This window comes from Sebastes fasciatus, chromosome 17 (assembly GCF_043250625.1).
Source record: "Sebastes fasciatus isolate fSebFas1 chromosome 17, fSebFas1.pri, whole genome shotgun sequence".
NCBI lineage: Eukaryota > Metazoa > Chordata > Actinopteri > Perciformes > Sebastidae > Sebastes > Sebastes fasciatus.
The window spans coordinates 9,392,831-9,408,739 of NC_133811.1; the positions used below are offsets into that span (position 1 = coordinate 9,392,831).

Consider the following 15,909-nt stretch of genomic DNA (forward strand, 5'->3'; position numbering starts at 1 on the left):
GTGTCCCGTGTGAAACTAAAAGTAACGTTGACTCATTTTGTCATGACAGTCTTTAGTCACGTGACTGGTCGGTATCTTCAGCCTCGTGAGTCCCGTGAGTCCCGTGAGTCGTCAGTCATTGAAGTTGACGTCAACCACGACCGTTTCCTAACCCTACCTAAGTGGTTGTGTTTCCTAAACCAAACTTCCTGTGACAAAAGGACACTATGCATGTAACGAGCGTATATTGACACGCCGTCCCTGGTCCGTCCAAAAGTAATGCAAGAGGGGTACCCCGTACATCTCTGATGCTGAAGGGCACTGACCAAGCGGCGATATTTGACGAGTTTAACACGGTTATTTCTGTCAGCACTGTTGCCATTGTTTTCGCCGTTAACGCTGTTAGCACCACGAGCTGTCGGCTCAACTGCTGCCATGTTGAGAGCCGTGCAGAGGCAACAGAAATGCTCCCAATCTCACATTAAGCACCTTTAAGGATACAACATATGGACAGAAATTAGTCACACAGAAGTTGCTTTCTACTTTCTCTGTCTCCCCTATTGGACTCAATTTGCTCAAGTTGAGGTGCACCATCTGCATCATTACATACTGCTGAGGGACTGGGAGGTTATTTATAGTTTATCTGAAGCCCGAGCAATTGGACTTTCTTGTCACCCATAACTGAACCACATATTGCACACTGTGCTTGAGGCGTAGTCTGTCCAGTGTTATAAATTGATTCAGCTGCCAGAGTTAAGGCCTTTTACACACCGGGGGCGTGAAAGTACTCATGACAAAAAACAACAGTTTGAAAAAAATATATATTGACGTGCTTTTACACAGCAGATGCAGTAAGAGACCTTCGCCATCGACCTTGGATGGCTGTTATTAGCATAAAGGAAGACACTGGTGCAACTGTGCAAGGATGTGCTATCACTTTATTTTGTAAGTCTATTGTGGACAACAACAATCCTAATAACTCCAAAGTGTATCAGCTAGTCAACAATTTCATGGGTAGGCTATTTTCCTTTCAATAGCCTAACTATAATATAATATAAAACTATATTATTCCACAACTGTTAGATCAGTTGTAGAATTTAGGTCAACAGGAATACCTGTAAATAGGTTACATCTGCTTCTATACACCCCCTACTGCCAGACTGTGTATTTTAGATAAATCAACAAAATGAGGCACATAAAGAACTCTGTATAAGGATATAGTCACTCATCAGGGTTGCGATACAGTTAGGCAACTGTCTTTTAATTAAACCAGTTTCATATACAAATTGGAATGCATAAATCATCTTATAAGCCTGTACCCCAAATTGCCAAGTGAAAAATGGAAGCTTTATTATCAATAATTAATGGTAAAAGCGAGGCAGTTGCAACAATTAACTTAATAAACCCCGCTGTGGCCTTTCTCCTTGTTATTTTCCTGCAGCAAAAATAGCTCTGTGCCTCCACAAAAAAGGGTGCATTAGTAACAATGTCCCACCAGGTCATATATTAAAGTGTAACTCTCAGCTAAATCAGTTGAAATTTGATCATTTCAAATAATAAATAAAAAAAAAGGCAGACTGAGGAACAAATCCCCAGAAATGTAGGACATTCAGAGGATAAAAACTAAAGCAAATGTTCCCTCAAAGCTTCCAGCTTGGTGTCAAAATGTGTCACACTGATATAATAAAGTGTGTACACCAGTCATTGGTATTCCCCACAATATTACAACTTTGCTTAGAGGACACTTTATTCGTCCCTGTCCCATTTGAGTTAGTTGGCATCTTTCTAGCACTTTGAATCTCTGAAGTACAGAAAAAACTAAAAGCCAGTGAAGGCAGCACGGCATGACAAACACTCGGTATCCTAGCAACCACAGAAGCCAGCGAGAGGATTCTGTTTTCTGAAGTTTTAACTTCATTTACTGGGGATTGTTTTGGGGTGAAGATGGACGTTTCACTTGAGGCACAAACCAAACCGCTTGCTACCTTGTCTGCATTTAGTTACATCCCACCACGACGACAGGAACCAAAGGAAATGACATATTTTAACACAGACTCAAAGGTTAGTGATGGAATTTGACCTTTGTTGTCAAAGCTGGGTGAGCTAAAATAACCTCTCTGCCAACCCTCACTAGTTTATTAGCTAATACTTTATTTATTTAGTTAGTTAGTTTATTTACTTATTCATTTATTTATGTATTTATTTAGTTAGTTAGTTAGTTAGTTTATTTATGTATATATTTATTTATTTATGTATTTATTTATTTATGTATTTATTTAGTTAGTTTATTTATTTATGTATTTATTTATTTATTTAGTTAGTTTATTTATTTATTTATTTAGTTAGTTTATTTATTTATTTATTTAGTTAGTTTATTTATTTATTTATTTATGTATTTATTTAGTTTATTTAAGAGGGACCATGCGTGCGACTACGCTGTTTAGACAAGACTCCAACACAAACTACATGGAAACACCAAAACTGCAAAGTTATATCTAGTGAAGCCTGTCTTGTAAAACAGTGTTGGCCGCGGTCGGAGGATGCGGGCGAGACCGTAGCTTTGGTCAACAGGGCCGGAGTCTCTGCTGTACTCTGCTCCTCTGGATGCCTTCAATCAGCTCGCTCCACCTCCCGTGCCTGCTCGCACACACTCCACACTGCAGAAGACTTCGTAGCTCTGAGAATATCTAGTGAATATTCGTGGACGTTTGTGCAGAAATAACTGCTGCAGCTCCTCCAGACCAACAGAGGTTTCCTGTGTCTTGTAATGTGACGGGGCTCCGCAACGAGTTACGTTATTGTCTCAATATAGATAGAATATCATGAAATATAGAGTGATATTGTGGTTTTAGCTGACGTGTGTCACCTCACTGTGTTGACGGATGCTCGCTCACATTCAAGTAGCGCATGCACACGGGCGAGCGCGAGCAACAGGACGCTGACTTTCGTTGACTTAACGGCCACAGGTGTCGCTGTTACAACCAATTTCTGATACTTACAAACAGTCCCTTTAAAAGCCAAATTGTAGTATAGTATACAGTTAAACACAAAGGTAGGCTAACGTTATGGGTTTAATTTTTGCAAGATACCGATAGATTAAATATGCAGTATTAGCCCCGCTTTGTTGGTATTCTGTTAGCATAACATTAGCTAGCGTATCTTTGATGATGGTGTGGCATTTGGCTTGTATCTTAATGTTGTATACCTACCCGTAAACTGGACATCGTACATACATATTTTGACTTTTCACTAACACCAAAACACATCAGTGACTGTAGATGGGTGGCAAACTGTTAAGGACCTCCTAATTCGTAAGGATCAATATCATTAACTAACTTCAATTTTGTCATATATTTTTTTCTTTGTCTCCGTCAGCTTCTCTTTATATGGGTTTATTTGTCTTTTCACAAATACACACTTGTTCACTGTCTCTCCATTGGTAGGTCCAAGAAGTCTCCATGTACGATCAAGTGTTCCACCAGGCGGAGGGTTACGATATGAGACTGCACCGAGATGACAGAAAGCACCATAAAGGAAGAGGACTAGACATGAACGAGGAGGTAATGACCACACTTTTTGATTACTATTTTAGTTCTCAAGCATCTCATCCATATTTCACAGCAATGACCGGCTAGCTGTACATTATCCCGCTTATTACACGGATACTTACTTAAAAAAATCTATAATTTGACACAAAAACGGTCCGCCAGAGTCTGACATCAGAACTGCGGCCATAGCAACGGTCTGTTATACATAACAACGGTCTGTTATAAAGAAACAGACCGTAGAACGCCGTGATTGACCAATCAGAATCGAGTATTCAACAAAACCGTGTAATAAAGAGCAACAAATGCCGCGTAGGGAGGAGGTTGGTGGTGGATGGATGGGTCCAAAAATCACCAGACTTTCGCCCCTGTTTGTACCCCGTGTGAAACCAGAAGTCAACGTTGATTTATTTGTCACGGAACTTCCATACTTAAATTACGCCACTTCCGTAGTTATATTAACCCAAACCACGATCTTTTCCTAAACCTAACTAAGTAGTTTCCTGTGAAGACGGAAGCTCACAAGTTTCATTTGAAGGCACCAAAACACATGTCGCTAGACATTCGTAGGAAAATGCACGAAAAATGAGGAATAACTTCCTGCAAGATATCATACGAACCGTTGTATGAAGATACGTTGAACACACATATACTTTGATTAAAATCCTTCCTTTTCCATTGTCCCATCATTGACTTCATGGTATTTGCTATCAGGGATGACTTTCACATTAGGTTCCCCATGTTGAAAATTACTGCATTAATTTTAGTGAAGCTTCAAACTAATTCATTACAGTTCATTACTTCTTTTCCAGTAATGACGTCAGTGGACATTGCCTTATTGCACCGACCACCTACACACTTGGCACAGACCGGTGCATCATGAGCATTACCACTCTACTCAGCTAATAACACCTTCTCCTGGTGTTTCCTGAAGCTTATTGTTAGAAACAGACAATTGGCAATATGGCTTTTTGGGGTGTTTAATAGACAGAAATGTCAGTATATTATTGAAATGAATTCATACATTTCTAAATGTTCCATATTCATAAGTCTCTCTATTTCTTTCTACCATGTGGTGACTGACATATATGACATCTAAGTTTCATGACATTTGTTTATGGCTCCTTTTGAAGCCATTTCATCTCCATGGAGGAATTATTCATGTTGAGAAAACTAGCTCACAGTGAGTTTCTGGGTCACTGAATAGCAGAGAGAGGGTGCTGAACAAAGCAGCCACACACACTGCTGAGCTTGTAATTACAGTGAGTTTAGAGGCTGGCTGTCAGCGTCGGTGACAGCTCCTGCAGAATTAGGACGTTTCTGTTAACGGAATTCACATTTGAATGTGAATTAAAAACTATTTATTGTTTAAACTATTCAGAGCCTAATGGCAGCGCGTTATTTTTTTTTCGGTTTTTCACTCAGGCTTATGCAAATAGAAACCCAGCAGCAGTGAATCTACCACAGCCAGAAGCAGGTACTGTCTGTTCTGCAGATACTTTAATCTGACCTCACTAAAGTCAGAAGCTCTCAATGTTCAAAATTGTGCTGGAAAGGCTCACACTGCAACACATGTACATCAGTTTTTAATATAACATAAGCTATTAGTTTCATTTGTTGGAGCAATTTTCACTCCTGCAAATCGTGTCCTATTACATGTAGTGGCAGTGAAGAGGCAAAATGAAACTTAAGGCAGAAAGGGAGTAACAATCATCTTTTCACCTCGGTTCTGGTGCATAGACTGAACATAAGAAGTGGAGGTAGTCACCGTGACGTCACCTACTGGTTTGTGGACTGCCGCTTTGAAGCCTCAAGTTCAGCATTTTGGCTGTCGCCATCTTGGTTTTTGGCTGTCGCTATCTTGGTTTTTACAACCAGAAGAGACACGAGAGGGTGGAGCTGAGTACAACCGAACGCTGAATAAGACATTTGTAAGGCGACCAAAAAGGTTATAATTACCTTTCATGAACTGAAAACACACTGTGAAAGGGTTAAAGTTCTACGACGAAAACATGGACGACTCCCAGACCGGACAACGCCGTGGTAGCAACCTGTCAATCACAAGGTAGCCACACTTCACGTCAGACTATTTGTGAATGTAGTCTGGTGGCTTTGAAGAGAGCGATCTAACGATTTTAGTTCCCCGTCAGAAAAGGCTGTCTGAAGCAGCAGGAGCAGCAGAAAAACTTACTTTGGTCACCTAAAAACCGTCTTCAAAGCCACCAGACTACATTCACAAAAACAGTAATTTTACCCCTCAGAACACAGGAGTTGCTGGTCTACCGCTGCATCGATCGGTTAGTTTGTTTGTGCTATTCTGTGACTTTCGGATCCGAACTAACGTGGCTTCCACAGCAGTGCATTGCTTAGCTTCCGTGCTGGTACTCCTGTCTGCTTCTCAAAACTGGGAGCATGCCGACTGCCATCTAAGTTACTGTATGTAACATTAATACGCTGACTATAAGGATGTATAGAGTATACTGAATGTGTAGTAGCGTCATCATGCAGAAACCTACATCAGGTCACGTGCGAAAAAGTTTTTATAAGGGCTTGGGAAAATAACATTTTGACGGTAAAACATACATACTACACACAAACACTCTCCTAATCAAGCTCCAAGGAACAGACTGATGTGTTGAGTTTGGCAGTTTAATAGCAGTAAATGTAAAACTGTGGATAAAGAACAAGGAAATATAAATGAATTCTGCATCAGTATCGCAGTATCTCACAAAGCTTAGCTTAAGGGCTGACATCTTTCACCACAACATATAAATAAAGGACCAATAAGCTATAGGCAAAGTACAAGGTAAATCTATTTTTACTGTTATATATAACAAATAATAAAGTCAACCATTCCTTGCTAAACACAAGATATTTTCAAACAAATAACGATGCATCCGTGTCACTTTTATGTTAATAAATAATGCTACTTACAGATGATGCCATGTATAAAACTGAGAAAGAGAGGATGGCATTAGATTGTGGCCAGCAGTAACATGTGGCTGCCTTAGGTAAGATCTCGCTTCCTGTTTCCAGGGCCAAGAAGAGAAACTACACCATAACCAAAAAATACAGAGGCACACTGCGAAAATTAAAAAGCCTTTAATAAAAGGGGGCTTAGCGCCTACGCGTTTCAACTCACTCTGAGGTATTTTTTGGTTATGACATATTGATCACAAAGCTAAGGACACGTCTAACCTTCCTCTTTTCATATTAATTTTGAATATTTATTCTGTGTCTCTCTGCCTTGTTGTCCTGTTCAACCCCAGGAGAAGTCCAGAGCCATGCCGGTGCGCTCCTCTGCAGAATACGGCCGTCGTCCTGTTCCCGCCCTCTACCAAACAGGCCGTCGGTGCAATCGTGTGGCTTGCATAAAAGCTGAATTCTTCAAGAAAAATGGGATCATCTGGGATGTGGCACAAGGATACGGATCAGTGGCCCCTATGTGAAAGCCTCAAATGTCACAGCATGAGATCAAAGTGTTTGATCTCACTGTGAAAATAATAAACCAGTGTTGCAGAGTGTACAGTTCAGTTTACTTGATGGGTCCACAGTAAAAACCTTTAAACATTGAAACCATCAATTGATCAGATGACATATTACTGTATTATATCCTTGTAATAGGCAAAACAAATTGTTATGTTAAGTGAAATATTATCTGTCAAAAGAATAAGTCAGAAAATATGAAGATGTGACATCATCCAGGAAGCTCGAGCTACGTTTTCTAGTCTGAGGTTGAAATCACTCCATCAGTATGAACGTTATTTAAAGGTTCAGGTGGTTCAGACCATAGAATAGTATATAAAGATGGACGACGTGTCTCCACTTCCTCCCGCTGTACAAAAGTGAAGCCAAAATATCCCGGATACGGGAGCTGCCAGCTTGAGATTTTGACGTCATTTGGAGCCACAGTCTGCACAGTGAAGGCTGGAGCCGCGGTATCAAGATCCCGCCCATATAACTGCCAGATTCAATCGCGAGCCGAGCATGGCCGCAGCTAGCTAGCATGAGCCACCTAGCTGCTACGTTAGCGCCACAGTAGCTTTTTGACTAGAAAGACACCACGACTCACCATAATATCTCCATGACTACATTTACGATCAATTGACATGTCCTATTCACAGACTCGTGACGGTTATGGAAAGTTAAAGTTACACCTCCTCTCTCGTACAATTCCCGAACCTCCGGCTGCGCAGTTGTCACGCAGACGTCCACAGTTAGGTTCAGCCAAGAAAACCACTTAGTTAGGTTAAGGGAAAACATCAGGGTTGGGCTTAAAATAAGTAAACTATGGAAAACACTTCACAAACGTCAACAAAAAACATGGGACAATCGCCACGTGACACCTGACTCGCTTTTTATACTACGTCACTAACTCTTACCGTAGCAGTTATACGTGGATGCGTTTACATTGCAGTCAGTACAGGATACATGGCGTACAAAAGACGCGGAAATCAAGAAAGGCGTACTTATTGCACACTAAACACCTTGCGCATTATCGTGGCGTTTATACCCCTTTTCATGCGAACGGGCTGGGCTGCAACTACTTCACTCAGAGCAGCTGCCAATCATGACGTCGAACCCCCTTTTTATAGCATCAAATAACTAATTAAAACCAAACTTGGCAGAAAATTAACACTTGAGCATACATCAGCGTGATAAGAATTACCTTAAATGACAGAAACCATCTTTGGGAAAAATTTGTTTGACGTGTAGTTTGACTTTTTAGTTTGGCCCATGTCCCATCTGCCAACATGGAGGGGGCGGGATTTATGACCTATACTGCAGCCAGCCACCAGGGGGAGATCCAAATGTTTTGGCTTCACTTTTGGGGAGCCGTCATATCGTTCATCTTTATATACAGTCTGTGGTGCAGACCATATAAATCCTAAAATGTTTTACAGTTATTGCTGCTAAATATTGATATGAATGATCAGTCTTGGTGTTCAGATTTCTGCCTTCAGTATAAGGGTTGGTTTTATTAAGATACTGATGTTCTGGATGACAATCATAATGAGTTTACCGACAGAGGGACTAAGATTAATTCACATAAACTGTAGAAATTACAAAGAATTGCTTCGACCAAACCCACATTCACATACATATTTACCACTATACATGCATGTATTTGATCTTATCTCTGTTTTCTCTCATGGGGCTGATTTTTTGTTACCCTAAATGCAGTTCTTTCTCTGCATCAGTAACCTCTCTGATTCGCAACTTCTTGGATTCCTTTTGTGTATTCATCCTGAACCCACGCGACTGAGACCAACCTCCTACATAATAAGATTTTTCTTTGAGCGCAGACATCTCTCATTTGCCTCTGCCTTTGTACTCTGGCAGAAATAGACCATTTATTCTTAGAAATGATACAGTATTTGAATCTGTTTGGTGTTAGAAAGGCAGTGTTTATCTAAGAGGATTAGGAGCTAATACACAAGGTGGGGTTTCAAAAGGAGAGTGAGAAAAATAGATTTTGTGGTCACAAAAGGCTTTTTAAAACAATAGTGCCACACCACAAACAGCAGATTCATCCTGCGTAGTCCATCAGTAAAGGTAGCTCATTGTATCATAGTGTATTTCACCTGGACAGCCTTTTATTATTACTCCATGTATTTGCTATATAAATACTTTCTGGATTTTCATACTTTATACACATTTTACAAGAAAAATATATATCTGATACACTCTGATAGTGTTTATATAAATAATACAAAGTGTTAACAGTGACACTTGGAGGGTATATTGATAAATGTGATAACACAGATACTAACATATCATCATGTTATATTTAAAGGAACAGTGTGTAACATCTCGGTGGATCTATTAGCAGAAATATAATATTCATAACTTCATGTTCTCATTAGCGTATAATCACCTGAAACTAAGAATTGTTGTGTTTTTGTTAGCTTAGAATGAGCCCTTCATATCTGCATAGGGAGCGGGTCGTGTCTAGAAGGTAACCCGTAAATTACAAAATCTGGCAAAAACGCTTGGTCAGTGCCCCTCGGCATCAGAGTCCAACGCACAGGGTACCCCTATTACGTTACTTTTGGACGGACCGGGGACAGCGTGTCAATATACGCTTATTACATGCATAGTGTCCTTTCAAAATAAACTTCACAGGAAGTTAGGTTTAGGCAACACAACCACTTAGGTTTAGGAAACGGTCATGGTTGACGTTACCTTCATTGACTAACGACTCACGGGGCCGACGATACCGACGAGTCACGTGACTAAACACTGATGTGACAAAATAAGTCAACGCTACTTTTAGTTTCACACGGGACACGACCACCGTTCGGACAACACTCCTGTCCGCCCTTAGCGGACTCTCACGCCATTAATACTACGTCACTTGCTCTGACTGTCAAATAACGCTGTGGGTGGGTTTAGATTGGAGTTAGTTGAGAGACCGGTTCATCACATACTGTTGCTAAAGGGTGCCTCCGTGCGTCAGTTTCTGATGCCGAGGGGCACTTACCAAACGGCGGTATTTGACGAGTTGGGTTTCTACAGTAGCCCAGAACGGACAAACCAAACACTGGCTCTATAGAGCTTTCTGCATTTTTATGTTATCTGAAGGCCACAGTAATTCTCCGAACTGCAGTAACGCGAGCCGCAGAGTGCAGAGCCGTGGTACCACCAGCCGCCACCGGACTTCCGTTACTCCAAAAGTAGTGTTATTATGGTAAGGATGGCCTCTCAGCGAGGCGAACGGCGTTACCACTTCTTTTTTGCACTTGGTGGCTCACATTACCGCAGTCTTGGAAAGGGAAGAGTGAGCGGAGGGGTACTCAGTTGGTTGCAATCTGCAACCACACCACTAGATGCCGCCAAATCCTACACACTGTACCTTTAAAGGAATAATTTGACGTTTTGAGAAATACACTTCAGAGAAATTTGCTTTCATATCAATCTTCTCATCTAACTCTCCGCCAGATCAAAAAATAAGTGTATTTCCATAAATGACAATCTATTGCTGTAAAAAAAAAAAAATGAGATGCTGGTATTAGAATTATAATTCTGCCAAATGAAAACCTGTATCGTCTTTAATCTTACCAGCGTTTGACTGCACTGAGAGCACATCCTGTGAAAGTCTTTCATGCTGCAACAATCACACCAAGACAGAGGACGTCAATTTATATACAAATGTTTAATGCATAACAAAAGGATGGCAGTGGACATTTACACACATTGCTGTTGGTTTGTAAAAAAAAAAAGAAACCTCTACTTTCCTCGTGAATCTTGTGCCTGAGTCCACCGACTCTTCAGCGGGACACAGATGCAGCTCTAAAGCTATAAATACAATTCACAGGTTTTGGCACACTACCCATCACTACTGGCGATTTGTTGGCGTCGACTGCTCTACATGACAATAAACTATTGTAACATCCATTTGGAATAAAATGGAACGAACCGGTTCACAGTGCCAACCAGGCAGATATTAAAAATAAAAAAACACAGCTCGGCAGGCAGCTCAGTTTGCTCAAGTATAAGGCTGTGAAGCACTGCAACACTGGCATGGGTAATTAGCTCCACACCACTACTATTGTACAGAAGGGTGACTGCGGTCCTTGAGAGCTGCACTAATTTGGCAAACCTCTCTTTAGTCAGGCACTCCTTTAGACAGTGAGGAGACTCCTCGGAGCGAAGTCCTAGTTACACTTGAGATGTGAAAACCATCCGGAGTGCAGCGTTGAAGGACTGTGGAGGTGCACCGCGGCCCCGCTCTACATTGTGTTGCTGAGGACAAAACTGGCTCTCAACAATTGTCTATCCATTGTACTGCAGGCTGCTGGTAATGGGTTTTAGTTACGGAGCATGACAAATCCCTTCTAGCGCCACTTTGTGTGTGTGATTGTGTTCTTGAGTGTTTATTTGTTTGAGGCACGCTCAAGGCATCACAGTCCCTTGTGACAGAGATCGGGTCATCTCCGTGTGAACAAAGAAGGTCTTCAGCTCTCCTTTGCCCTTCACGTTGATGATGCCACGACATGAACACATGTACCCTAGCGTTGATAAGATACGTTTTGTCTCTTCTGTTACCTGTACGGAAAGAAACAAACAACCAGTTCTCACTCCCAACTCATCAAATAACGCCGTTTTGTAAGTGTTCCTCGGCATCGGAAACCGACGCACGGAGGCACCTTTTAGCGACAGTATGTGACGAACCGGGCTTTCAACTAACTCCGATGTAAACCTAACTGCGGCGTTGTTCGATGGTCGGCGCAAGTCACAAAGTATTAATTAGGGGTGGGACAAAAATCGATTCACCTACTGTATGTATTGCAATTTTCTTTTATGATTTTAAAATCAATTTTGGATTTTTTTTTATAAATAATTCCTGACAATGACTGATATATTTGACTTCAGGACATCTCTGACTACATACATGCTGAAAGTCAAACATTTTTACTGTATTAATTTAGATATTTTCCAAAGTAAAAGTCTCTAGAAGTGTATGATTCAACTTTTTCCCATGGTCTAGTGTTACAAAAGTTAAAAATCGCTATAAATCATAAAATCAAATTGCAATACTTAAAAAATCGCGATACATATCAAATCGGCACCCAAGTATCGTGATAGTATCGAATCGGGAGATAGGTGTATCGTCCCAGCCCTAGTATTAATAGAGTGAGAGGGCGGGCAGGAAGGGTGGTGGATGGGTCAAACAAACACAGGACTTTCAACCAGGAGACCGCTGTTGTGTCCCGTGTGAAACTAAAAGTAACATTGAGTGGTCGGTATCATCAGTCCCGTGTGTCAAATGAGTCGGTAGCCTCGTGAGTCGCTAGTCAGTGAAGTTAACGTCAACCACGACTGTTTCCTAAACCTAACGAAGTGGTTGTGTTGCCTAAACCTAACTTCGTGAAGTTTATTTTGAAAGGACACTATGCATGTAGTGCGTTTATTGACACGCCGTCGTTGGTCTGTCCAAAAGTAACGCGAGAGGGGTACCCCGTGCGTCGGTCTCCGATGCCGAGGGGCACTGACCAAGCGGCGGTATTTCACGAGTTGGGAGTGAGAAAATGTTGAAAGAAACATGAAGAAGAAGTTCACGAGCACGCTTGAAGACATGCAGCTGTATTTCGTAAGAGATCCCACCTGTATTTTTCCGAGTACCCCAGTGGTCTCCATCCTACTGGCCACATTCACACTGTTTCCCCAGATGTCATACTGAGGTTTCTGGGCCCCGATAACCCCTGCAATCACTGGCCCATGGTTTATCCCTGGCAAAAAAAATACACAAATCACAAATCACATTACGTATCATCAGCTTTTAAGTTTTGGTCTCAAACAGGAGGGAAGAAAATCAAAATCAGAGAAGAAATGTTCTCACCGATTCGGAGTCTGAAGTCGTTGAAGGAGTGTTTGTTGATGACATCTAGCTTCCCCACAAGAGCAAAGGCAAACTCCACCATGGTGCCAATGTGCATGTACTGTCTGTCATGTTCCTGAGGGACAGAGGGGGAGAAAACAGGTCAAAGCTAGGGTTGGTAAAGATTTTAGAAACATGATTGTTATATTAGTTGAAATTCCCATTACATCCCGACAGCAATCAATAAATCAAATGCTTTGACAAAACCTACCTGCGTGCACTCATTGCACGTAACCGGAACTCTTCCGCAAGCTGCTAGCTTGACAGCTGTGTGTACTAACAATAACCATGTTCATGTTCATTATGATATGTTTATGTTCATTATGATAATTTTGGGGGAGTGGCTTTGGAGGGACTCCTGAAGCGACAGATTGTCAGTGTTGCCGACTTTCTTGTTAGATTTAGAGACTTTTGGAGCTCGTGCTGCTCGCTACTTTCATTGGAAAAGAATTGGCAACACTGGACTCGTTTTTTCGGCTGGATCATTTCTAAAAATCTAGTGTACTGTGTGTTTCTCAAGATCGCCCACCCTGCCTTTAAAGGTGCTATCCGAACCATACTTAGACCTCAATGTGTCATCGTCAAATCAACAGTAATAACTTGATGAAATCCCCACATGGCAATCTCTATTTCATGTAGTGGTATTATTATTATTGCTTGTGTCTTTAACAGTTGCATCCTGTAGCATCTTCAATCAAGTTTCCTTTGATTGACTTTACTGAAGAAGATAAACACTTAAAAAAACGCATGATTTATAAGGACTGAACATTTGCATGTTTACTACCTACAGTAGTGTTACTTCTAAGGCCAAGGAGCACATCATTAGCTCCAGCAACTACATTATTATGTGGGGTTAAAGGTTATGTTAGTTAAAGCACCAATCAGGAATGACACATTCACTGTGTGGGAGCCGGATGCTACAACATCAGCTAACATTACGTTCTCTGTCCTGCTCTTTATTTGGATTTGAACAAGTTTACACTCCGGCAACACCAGTCAGCCTGACAGGCGTAGCAACAGTAACTAAGGGGGGTGGGATTTTAGCAAACGGTCAATTAAGCAGATTTCCTACCAATCGAGGAGATTTGTTTTTAAAAACAATGTGTTGCCACATTTCTGAGTGATGATCTCGTTTGCTTCCAGCAACTACACTGATGTATTCAAATGAGAGTACTAATGAATCACTGAATGTTGATGTGTAGCACATTTTAACCCACACAGAGTGTCCAAATGTATTTGGACAGCAATAAATACTTTGATGCTGCATCCTGTTTTGTGACCGTAAATGAAAAATTACAAGTTTATTGAATATGAGCTCAAGCTGCCAAAACCGTTCTGGCATGAGAGGGCGACCAGGATCAAAAAGGCTCCTGTTCTTTGCCCAGTCTTCTATTATTATCAAATACGAGCTCAAATGAAAGCTGGACAGTAGCTTTAACCTCATAGTCAGGGTGTCGCTCTGTATCCAATGTGAAGGACACATTAAACACGATGTAGCTGTCCATGGATGTCGACTCGCTGCGTTGAGGTCTTGCGATTTCAGCTTTACCAAATTATCTCTTTATTTTTGTCACCTTCCACCGTCTCTTCCCCTCTCTCTGTCTCAAACACACAACACGCCGAGTCCGTCTCTGTCCGTCTTGTCTCACGCCTCAGTCCTGACAATTGTGCTACAACAATGCATAAAGTTGGCGGTTTGCGGGTCGGTTTAGGTGGTTGAGTAACACGTATTTTTACATGTTGGGTGGGCGGATTGGCTCTCATAACGGACCAGTGGGTGCGACTGAACCCCGCATCTTTAATGAACAGTCAGGAGGACTCAAACTAACTGCAAAGCTGCATTCAACCTGTGTTTTTCATCAGATAATGATGAGATACAAATTTTATGTGGAGTCAGTTTACTAAAATGACAGAAATGTTCAATATAATCTGATGACTAAACAAGACTGAGATTAAATAGCTGACAAAATTAAGAGAGAAAACATTCTGACTATAATCTAATGACTTTTTGGTGACTAAAACTGGATTAAAACATTTTGAGTTGTGGTCAACTAAAACTATGAAGGATAAAAATGACAAAAATGTGGCTAAAATTTATAAGCATTTTTGTTTTAATACTAAAACTAAATCTAAAATAGCTGCTAAAATGAACACTGGTGACAATGAGTACATGTGTGTAAAAGCGTGCCTGTGCGCACTCTGGTCCTGGCGTCACATTGAGTCCAGTTGCAGCCATGTAGGTGCTGCCGATGGTCTTTATCTTCTCCACTCCGCTGAACTTAGGTTTGGACAGCAGCTGAGGACACAAATGTATATTTATATTTATTATTGGAAATCAATTAACAACACAAAACAGTGACAAATATTGTCCAGAAACCCTCACAGGTACTGCATTTAGCATAAAAAATATGCTCAAATCATAACATGGCAAACTCGACTATTACTTGCCCCAAAACTGCATGTGATTATCATTTAGTGGGCATGTCTGTAAAGGGGAGACTCGTGGGTACCCATAGAACCCATTTTCATTCATATATCTTGAGGTCAGAGGTCAAGGGACCCCTTTGAATAAGGCCATGGCAGTTTTTCATCACCAAAATGTGGCGTATGTTTGGAGCATTATTCATTGTTACTTTGTTACATCACACCACTGAGTAGGAAATAACACCCTGGTAACCCCTGTTACACTATGTGAGGCTGCTCCGTCGAGAGCGTAATCACCCAGTGTGATCAGCGTGAGAGGAGTTTACCTCATCAAAGTCCGCTATGATCTCGTTGAGAAGACGGAGGCACTCCAGTCCTTCCTTATTGACATCAGATTCGGTGTAAAACTCTTTGAAGTCTGGGATCGAGGCGAACATCACACACACCGACTCGTATGACTGATGATAGAGGTCCTGATAACGAGCAAGAAGAAGAGGAAGATATCAGCTGGATGTTTTGTATTGATCGATCTCCCGTGAAGGGAAAAGTGAAAGATGAATGGCGTGTGGTTTCAACCAA

At 41.2% G+C, this 15,909-nt stretch overlaps 2 protein-coding genes across 5 annotated transcripts in view; one reads left to right on the top strand and one right to left on the bottom strand.

Moving 5' to 3' along the window:
- The first annotated feature begins 1,843 nt into the window (after positions 1-1,843).
- On the top strand, positions 1,844-7,048 carry cfap90 (cilia and flagella associated protein 90). Its single transcript, XM_074613956.1, has 3 exons — positions 1,844-2,040; positions 3,423-3,539; positions 6,794-7,048. Exons 1-3 carry the CDS (start codon positions 1,924-1,926, stop codon positions 6,971-6,973), a joined length of 414 nt encoding a protein of 137 aa, XP_074470057.1. The 5' UTR covers positions 1,844-1,923; the 3' UTR covers positions 6,974-7,048.
- Positions 7,049-10,660: 3,612 nt separating this feature from the next.
- adcy2b (adenylate cyclase 2b (brain)) overlaps positions 10,661-15,909 on the bottom strand; it is a 78,652-nt gene continuing 73,403 nt past the window's right edge. For 2 of the 4 annotated variants that reach the window (XM_074614541.1, XM_074614540.1), the window contains exons 21-25: positions 15,657-15,803; positions 15,095-15,202; positions 12,868-12,982; positions 12,633-12,757; positions 10,661-11,573 (exon numbers count right to left, since the gene is read on the bottom strand). In XM_074614541.1, coding sequence (XP_074470642.1) covers positions 11,421-11,573; positions 12,633-12,757; positions 12,868-12,982; positions 15,095-15,202; positions 15,657-15,803 — 648 coding nt within the window. In that variant the 3' untranslated portion in view covers positions 10,661-11,420. Of the gene's footprint in view, positions 11,574-12,632; positions 12,758-12,867; positions 12,983-15,094; positions 15,203-15,656; positions 15,804-15,909 lie in introns of those variants that run through there. The other 2 variants (XR_012590750.1, XR_012590751.1) reach the window with 2 other exon arrangements.